Below are 9114 nucleotides of genomic sequence, written 5' to 3'. Positions count from 1 at the left end.
GCACCTCCAAATCTGAGGTCATGGTTCTCTGCTGGAGAACGGTGGATTGTTCCCTCTGGGTTGGGAGAGAGTTACTGCCTCAAGAGAAGGAGGTCAAGTATCTCGGGGTCTTGTTGATGAGTGAGGGGAGAATGGAGCGTGAGATGGATCGGCGGTTTGGTGCAGCGTCTGCAGTGATGCGGGCGCTGCGCCAGTCTGTCGTGGTTCAGAGGGAGCGGAGCTTTATCAGCCTCTCTGCTCACGTTCTCATTTTTCCCACTGTCAGTAACTGCAGCTGCTGTGTTCAGGTGCTGATGTGTCCTGTCAGTTTAGGTCAGAAATGCAACACATTAAAGATCAGTCTGTGTAAATCTGGATGTTAACACTGAGTTTATTCTCCTCCAGCAGCCAAACCTGTGGACGTCTAAACATTTTACGTTAAGGTCTTGATGTTCCCGAGGACCAGCGGCGCCCCCTGCTGTTCATCTGCTGCAGCTGTCTGAGTTGATTTTCTGCAGCAGTGGAAATAAATCTCAGAATAAACTTTAAAATATTTGAATCATTCCTCTTTTTTATTTTCACATTTCACACTGATTTTATTGTTTGTAAAAAAAACAAAACAAAATGTGTGACTGACAGCAGCTCCACAAACAGAAGGGACAAGATCACATGTTGGTTTTAACAGCTCAAATAACAAGAGTTTCCATCTGTGTCATCATCATCATCATCATCATCATCATCATCATGCTCTCTGACCTGATAACTAACATTTGTCCTCACAACAACAACAACAACGTGTGTGGTCACTAATCTTAAGAAAAACCCCCCAGATTACATCAACTCTCTTCATCACTTCCAGAGATGTTAATAACCTCCTCCATACCCTCCTCCTCCTCCTCGGTATCCTCCTCCTCCTCCCCCTCTGTATCCTCCTCCACCTCCTCTGTAGCCCCCACCTCCTCTGTACCCTCCTCCTCCTCCATAACCACCTCTGTATCCTCCTCCTCCTCCTCCTCTGTAACCCCCGCCTCCCCTGTACCCTCCTCCACCTCCATACCCTCCCCCTCCTCTGTAACCTCCCCCTCCTCCTCCTCGGTAGCCTCCTCCTCGGTAGCCTCCTCCATCTCCTCCACCTCCGTCGAAGCGTCCCATCTTTGGAGGTCGTGGACCGTCTCCCATCCTGTGAAGAGAAGATGGAGGAGAATCAGTGACAGTGAGCTGACGTTAGCTAGTACGTTAGCCTGAGAGCGTTTCACCAGACCTCTGGGACCAGTTGACCCAGTACAGTGACATGCAACAGTCTGGCCACCCCGAGACACTGGAGCTGTCAGACAACTCTTCCCAGGGTCTCAGACATTAATGAGCTCGTTAGGGCTCTGGCTTGTTCATCGTTAGCACACCTGTACAAATACGACCTTCACAGACGAGTCATCTTCAGTTCATCTTCTACTCACTTAACACTCACAGTAAAAGAAATTTTGACCAGAGGTGCCCGAACTTTTTTTATGCCGCTGTATGTAGACAATAGCAGCTAACGTTAGCTAGAAATGTTAGCTAACGTTAGCTAGAAATGTTAGCTAACGTTAGCTAGAAATGTTAGCCTGACAGCGTTTCAACAGACCTCGCTAAATGGTTAAACTCACAGATCAACTGTTCAAGGAGTTCAGTGTCACCCAAACCACAGAGGTGTGTGTGTGTGTGTGTGTATGTGTGTGTGTGTGTGTGTGTGTGTGTGTGTGTGTACCTCTGGTTGCTGGCCATCATGTTGAGTCCAGCTGCGGACGGTTTGGACATGAGTCTGATGAGGTTCAGCAGCTGCTGGTTGGTCTGGTCCATCTGTCTGATGTATTCTGGGTCTTTGGTCACTTCCACCACCAGAGCCTCCAGTCCGGCGCGCAGGGCTGCGATACCACCCGCCACCTCGTGAGGAATCCTCAGCTTGATCCTGCACACATTATTGTGAAAGGTCATCACTCACTTCCTGCAGGACACTGAGTCCTTAGGTCGGTTTGATGACGATCATTAAATATCATCACATGTAATTACACTCAAACTAACGGCCTCTACAAACGAGACTAAAATATGAAACTAAAATACTCAGTATTTGCTGACGAATCTTTGTGTCAAACGTTTCAAACCAAGACCCCCCAGATGACTCGTTACGTGCACTGTCACTCAGATATAAAAACATTTGATATCTTTACCTCGTTGCCATTTTCATTATTTTCTGATGTTTCAAAAACCAAGCGATTCATCCATCAGCTGAGAATTCACTCCACACATTAGTGTGATAATAAAAACACGTCAGACTGTCGTCGTGTGTTTTCTCACCATTCGTCGAGCTCCACGATGTCTCCGTTGGAGTTGATCTTCTTGCAGGCGAACAGCAGCAGCTGCAGAGGACTGACCAGAGTCATCCCTTTAGCCGAGATCGCTCGGGTTCGAATCTGAAACAGCACGAACACACTCAGTAACAACGTCACAGCCGATCTCTCATCAACACCGAGTCATTTTTCATTAAGGACGTGAGATTTATTCAAGGTTACTGTGTGTCTTCAGAAATGAGGTGCTGCACAACTTTGGTACAGAAGTATTTTAAATTACAGGTATCAGTTTGTAAAAATTAATAATCATGAATCACATTTTAGAGGAGTAACCTGTGGTGTCCCGCAAGGTTCAGTATTTGGAGTTGTTTATATTATATCTAAATGATATTTATGAGGTATCTAACATGTTGAAATTTGTAACATTTGCTGATGATACAAACTTATTTTGTTGAGGTGAGGACGTGAAAGAGTTTTTAAAAACAGTAGAAAGGGAACTGATCATGTTGAGAAAATGGTTTGCTGTTAATAAGTTCTCACTACATGAAAATTAAACAGAATTTATGGTGTTGGGTGGCATCAGGGTTGCTGTGAAATAAAACTGAACTTAAATGGTGTTGAGATTGAAAGAGTATGTGCAACAACATTTTTGGGCGTGACTATAGATCATAAACTTTGTTAGAAGCTTCACATCGAACATACTGAACTATCTAAATCTATTTCTGTTCTTTGAAAGACACGGGAGCTGTTAAAAGCTTGTGTTTGTGTACACTGTATTGTTCCCTTGTATCGCCCCATCTGTCTGACTGTGCTGAAATATGGAGAAATGCATATAAAACAAATACACACCCTTTAATTAAACTTGAGAAAAGAGCCCTCAGAATACAACATAAAGCTGATTATCAACTGTCTATGGCATCAGGCATCTGTAAGTTTCCACACTGTGTATTTAAAAACACTGGAAACACTTTTTCTAGTTGTAAACAAAAACCTTCCTGTCTGTGTTGAATTGTTTTAGATTAAAAGAAGGAAATTATAATTTAAGAGGTTTGTTTATTTATGAAACACGTAAAGTGAGAATGTAAAATACAGATGTGTTTGAGTGTTGGTCGTCAAACTGTGGAAGGGACTCAGCGCTGAGTTGAAACTGTGATTAAAATGTAAAAGATCTGAGTATTATAATTTAGAGTATGATGTATTTGATTATTTGTTTCCTTTCTTTGGTTGATTGATTTATTGTTGTTTATCCTTTGGTTGATAAAGGACAGGCAAAAATGAGCCGTGCTCTTCAGCCTGTTCCTTTTTCACTTGCTGACTGTGAGAAAATTTCTTTGTTTCTCCAGATGTATGTGACCAAAATAACAATTATGTATTCATTCATTCATTCATTCATTCATTTACTGCCCTGGAGATGGCAGTTAGTTTTGACATGTTCAGTGAGTGAGAGAGCTGCGATAAAAGATTTAAGGTTTTCTATAAAATGTGGTCTTTCATGTCTTTATGAAGATTTCAAATATGTTATTTATAGCTACTGATATTTTCATCATTCTCTTAAAACAAAATGTTTCCCATTCTGTGGTTTTTAGGTCTCTGACAGCATCACTCTGTTCACCTCGAGAATTAATGACAGACACGTAAGTGATGTCGAAGTGTTTCATGAACAAAGAGAGACAGAGAACACAAACAGCTCCTCTGTTGAGTTTCTTAACTTACGAACCCTGATTCTAAAAAAGTTGGGACGCTGTGTAAAATGATGGAGTACTGTACAAAGACATTTAATGTTCAAACTGATATACTTTTTTGTAAATATACACTGAATCTGATGCTGCAACATATTTTAATAACAGGCCGTGTCTATGGAAGTGTTTATTTCCTGAGGCCAGCGTATTTTTTTTAATGCCCTGCAGCAATGGGAGCACCATGTATTTACGCTATGCTACAAACACTTGAATCCTGCGCAGAATGGGGCGTTTTATTTCTGAGCACCAAGAGTTGAAAAATGTTTAACTTTGGGTCATAATGTCACTTCAGCTGCTCAGTCACAGTGGAGGAGGGACAAATACCACGAAGGCAAACCGTCACATCTGACACGTAGAAGAGCTGAACAACAACAATGGAGGAGAAATCTGTTAACAGACTGTATGTTAGGGGCGTAACGATCCATCGATCAAGTATCATCGATGAAAAGTGACTCTATCCATATCATCTTCTTCAGGTTACGCTTTTATTTTGAAAGTCTGTCACTGTCAAACAGCAGCAGGCAGACAGCGAGCAGCCGAGAGGAAGACGATGAGGATATTTACTCGGGAATAAATCAGCAGAGTGGAAATAATTTGATTTTGGAGAAAAAAATGGTCGACAGACAGAACACATGGCGTATGTGAACAATGCCGTTAACGAGATAAAACACGACGTAGCTGCCTGGACAACATCTCGCTCCGCTAACTTCTCACTGCAGCAACATCAGCTGCTGTTTGAACAATGTTAGACTGAAAAAATGTGAAGGCTGAAATTCACCTGAGCTGTTCTCTGAGGAGACGCAGAGACTTAAACCATCGATGAGGAAGAAAAATAATGACAGTACATGTAATTTGTTGAGAATGAGTAGAGGGAACAAACTCGGCTAGCCGCTAGGCTAATGTGTGACGAGCTAAAAACAGTAGTTTAGTCTGTGAAGCCCGACACTTGTTACTGAGCTGAATCTGAAACTGTTGTTAAATGATCTTATTTTTTGGAGCATTTCACATTTTCTGCAGTCTTTTGTTGCTCCGGTCCAAACGGTATTATAACGTGTTGCAGCATTAAAATCAGACTGAATGTATTTTTACAAAAAACAATTACGTTTATTTAAAGTTTAAAGTTTTAATTTAGTTAAAAATTAAATATCTTTGTACTGGATTAACTGAACATACGTTGAAAAGAATTTACAAATCATTGATGTATTTCAACATCCAATATATATATTTTTGTTATTAATAAATTATTCCTTAAAGTTTCTGAAGAAAATAATATCTGACGATGGAACACAGCTGCTTTATTTCACCTTTTTAAATGAAGTTATCCAAAAATATTACACTTCACTTTGCTGTGAGGATGATGTGAGGATGACCTCTTTTTACCTTCTCACTGAAGACGAAGAACGGGGACGGGTAGGTCATGTCGTGGCTGCTGAAGGGGCAGTTAACAGAGGATTTGTGGATGAGGGCGTTGCGCCCCTCGGTGGTCAGGATCTTCCTCTTCTCTTTGTGGTAGCAGACGTTCGGGTACGAGCCGAAGGTCAGCAGAGAAACCACCACGTCCAGGTTGTTGTCCGGTCCCACGGTGTTGAACATCTGAGTCATCAGACACTCTGACGGGGACGCAGGAGGACAGAGACGCCTTAACATTACTCTCATTAAAACAGGCAGACGCTCCTTCTGAGGTGCGTTCAGGTACCTTCAGGGAATCCTGCGTTGACCAGGATCTCTTTCAGCTGGACTTTGGCCTCCCAGGTCATCCTCAGAGTCGACATGTTGAGACGCTTGTGTTCACAGAAACGGTTTTCTGCTTCCTCGCCGTTAACCCTGAACAACAACAACACGGGGTTAATATCTCTTCTGCTCAGAGAGGGTTAGTGCTGTTCGATGCGTTTTTAAAAAATACAGGTGGAGTCAATCTTCATCGGCACATTACTGCATCTAACACTATAACACCACCTGCTGCAGTTTGTCTCATGTTACCAACGTGCTCGTGGCGTGCACGTTCACGGGGACTTTCTTCTGATCTGGAGCTGCTATTTTGTAAGAACTGAACTAAACTTACAGCGAAAACAAACTACATGATAACAGCTGACCGACCTGACGTCATCCCAGGCCTGGAAGACGGACAGCAGGGCCACGTGATCAGAGAAGCGGCTGCCGGCAAAGTTTCTGTGGACGAAGCCGAGACGTTTTCCCTCGCTGACGAAAGGCTCCGGGAAACACGAGGCGGACGAGATGGTGCACATGGCATCTCCAACACTGGAGGGGGACACATTTTTTATGAAAGGACACAGGATGTAAGATGAGACATCAGAAGAAGACATACAGAAAGACAGAAGGAGAAGAACAAAAAAAGCAGACAGAAGACGACATGTCACCAGGAGAGCTTCTCCCGGTGGCCTCTCACAGTATTGCAGCAAAATAAAATTGCTTTTATGGTATGACTGTTGTTTCCACTTGTGTCATATTGAACTTTGTAGTTGTACTTTATTGTTTTGATTCGTTGTGTTAATGTTTGTTTTTCTGTCCTATGTTTTAATATTCTATCTATTCTTGATGTACAGCACTTTGTTTCAGCTGTGGTTGTTTTCAAGGTGCTTAAGAAATAAAGCTGGACTGGATAAAACTGACAGGACACTTCTGACTGCAAACAAGCTCAGTGATGATTCTTTCTGTTGTGAGTTTTTGATTCATGGAGGTCAGTTAGTAGGAAACTTCCCTCAAGCCAAGAACAGCAATTTAAAAATCTGTGATGTCATCATAGTGTAAAGCCTATGAGCCAAGAGGAAACTCATGGGCGGAGCCAGCGGGAGAGACACTACTGCGCAGACTCAGTGGGCCACACGCCGCAGAGCAACTGGAATGAATGAGCGCCATCTTGACATCTGGTATCTAGTTATTATTACACATCTACGAAAGAAGAAGAAGAAGAAGAAGAAGAAGAAGGAGACGAAGAAGAAGAAGACGACAAAAAAGAAGAAGGAGGAGGAAGAAGGAGACGAAGAAGAAGAAGACGACAAAAAAGAAGAAGGAGGAGGACAAACTGACTGGAAGATGCAGCCCATGATCATCATCTTCCCCAGCCGAGGTTCGATGGGCAGTCGAGCCAGAATTCGTCCAAGAGGAGTCAGTTCATCATTAGAGTCCAAAGCATCCAGCTCTGACACACAAACAAACACACAGAGTAAAAATGTTTATAATTTTAAAAACAAAACAAACCCTCTGAAACATTTCTGATGTATATTCTCTTTCTAAGATATAAAAATTATTGTTTATAAAATCGCTTTGTGATTATTTATGAGAGAACATTTGAAAATTCAGTTTGATTTATTTCTGCGAACTTAACGAGCTGAAAGTGTTATTAAGAGGCTCAGATGTCTTTAACACAGACAAGAGTTTCAAGGTGGTCCAGTTATAATGCAGCCACTGTCGTGTGTGTGTGTGTGTGTGTGTTGTACCTTTCAGAGTGTGTTCAGCCTCGATGACAGCGTCCAGCGGCGGTGGCTCGATGGCCTTGGACAGGAAGTGTCCGATGGCTCCGAGTCTCAGCAGTTTGATGCTCAGAGCGACTTCATGCAGCGGAGTCCTGAAGATCTCTGGAGTCATGTGAGTCTCCAGCCTGCACACACACAACACACACACACGTTTGTTAGGTACAGTTGGGCCGCTGTAAACATTTCCAATCTGGTTTGATATGAAGCCAAACACAGGACCGGACCACTATACCGGATCTTTACCAGGTGTCCCTGCTCGCAGTGGAACATGACGCCGTGTCCTGACAGCAAACAAGCGTCAGACTGTGGCGTCACAGTTTTTCAGTTTTCATGTCATGTCTCCTCTCATCACATAAAACACGCAAACCTTGTTGTAAACAAACATCTCGTGCACCGCTTTGCCTCTCCGACCTCTACTGACATGTGATCTCCTCCATGTTGGTGACATCGGCCCACATGTTGGATTTAGTGCTGTGATGTCATCGGCACAGGTTGACGATGTAGGAGACTTTTAAAATTTGCAAGAACGTGTCATGAGCCGGTTTAGCTCGTACACCAGACCAGAACGGCAAAACCTGAACTTTTACCCAACTCTAGTGTTAGGACACGATCAACAACACAACCTGGTGCAGACTGAGGAGGAGTAAGGAGCAGTGAAGAGGAGTAAGGAGGAGCGAGGAGCGAGGAGGTGTCGGGGGGTCTTACCTATCGAATCGAGCGCAGCTGCAGAGGTGGAAGCAGAAGCCTGGCCGCACTCTGCCAGCTCGGCCCTTCCTCTGCTCCAGGTTGGTCTTGGAGGCCCAGACAGTGGCGTAGTTGGTCATGTTGTTGTGGGAGGTGAAGAGCTTCACCTTCTGCCTGTCAGGACACCAAACACACATCAGACCAGTTTGATCTTTAAACTGGGAGGTGGTCTAATCCCGCTCTGACCTCACATGCTTACTTGCAGGAGTCGATGACGTAGACGACGTCGTTGATGGTGATGCTCGTCTCTGCGATGTTGGTGGACAGAATCACCTGCAGGTTAAACACATGGATCATTAAATATTAATAACTCTTCACTCCTGACGACAGGTCGGCCGACGCTGGAATATTTAGGGCCAATAAGAAATCTGAAAACACACCCAGCAGCTTCCTGTTACTTATCAAACAGCTGATGTGGTTTTAAACACTGAGAGGTCCAGAGTGGATTTATTTCAGACAGGGAGAATATTCGTGCCAGCTTCTCTTTAAAATACAAAAACTACAAACCATGTCAAAAATAGATAAAAAAAAAACATGATAACAAACCAAACACTGTGTTTTTGTCTTTTGGGAGTTTTTATGAACAATTTGCAAAATCAGTGGAGGCAGAATTTATACTGACACCGTACTTACACCATAGGCTCTGTGACGACATAACCTACACCGTACCCTGATGTGCACCTCCCCAGAAATGTAACTCCACAGTGTCACAGTGACGCAGACCTCCTGTCTGTCTCTGTAAGCTGAAACCATTTCCCTCAGTGGAAACAAAGCTTTGATTTACTTTAATTTCACAGATAAGAAACAATAAATTGTGAAGACAATAAAGCCTCC

At 43.2% G+C, this 9114-nt stretch overlaps 1 protein-coding gene across 1 annotated transcript in view; it reads right to left on the bottom strand.

The window, feature by feature from the left end:
• Positions 1-530: 530 nt before the first annotated feature.
• Positions 531-9114, bottom strand: part of dhx9 (DEAH (Asp-Glu-Ala-His) box helicase 9) — a 27057-nt gene continuing 18473 nt past the window's right edge. Inside the window, exons 18-27 of the mRNA XM_050074470.1 lie at positions 8480-8553; positions 8242-8394; positions 7501-7661; positions 7091-7202; positions 6140-6301; positions 5739-5866; positions 5423-5652; positions 2311-2426; positions 1724-1924; positions 531-1159 (exon numbers count right to left, since the gene is read on the bottom strand). Coding sequence (XP_049930427.1) covers positions 844-1159; positions 1724-1924; positions 2311-2426; positions 5423-5652; positions 5739-5866; positions 6140-6301; positions 7091-7202; positions 7501-7661; positions 8242-8394; positions 8480-8553 — 1653 coding nt within the window. The 3' untranslated portion in view covers positions 531-843. The remainder of the gene's footprint in view (positions 1160-1723; positions 1925-2310; positions 2427-5422; positions 5653-5738; positions 5867-6139; positions 6302-7090; positions 7203-7500; positions 7662-8241; positions 8395-8479; positions 8554-9114) is intronic.

The sequence above is a fragment of the Epinephelus moara genome, chromosome 21, assembly GCF_006386435.1.
Source record: "Epinephelus moara isolate mb chromosome 21, YSFRI_EMoa_1.0, whole genome shotgun sequence".
NCBI lineage: Eukaryota > Metazoa > Chordata > Actinopteri > Perciformes > Serranidae > Epinephelus > Epinephelus moara.
This window is presented reverse-complemented; position numbering and strand designations above follow the sequence as displayed.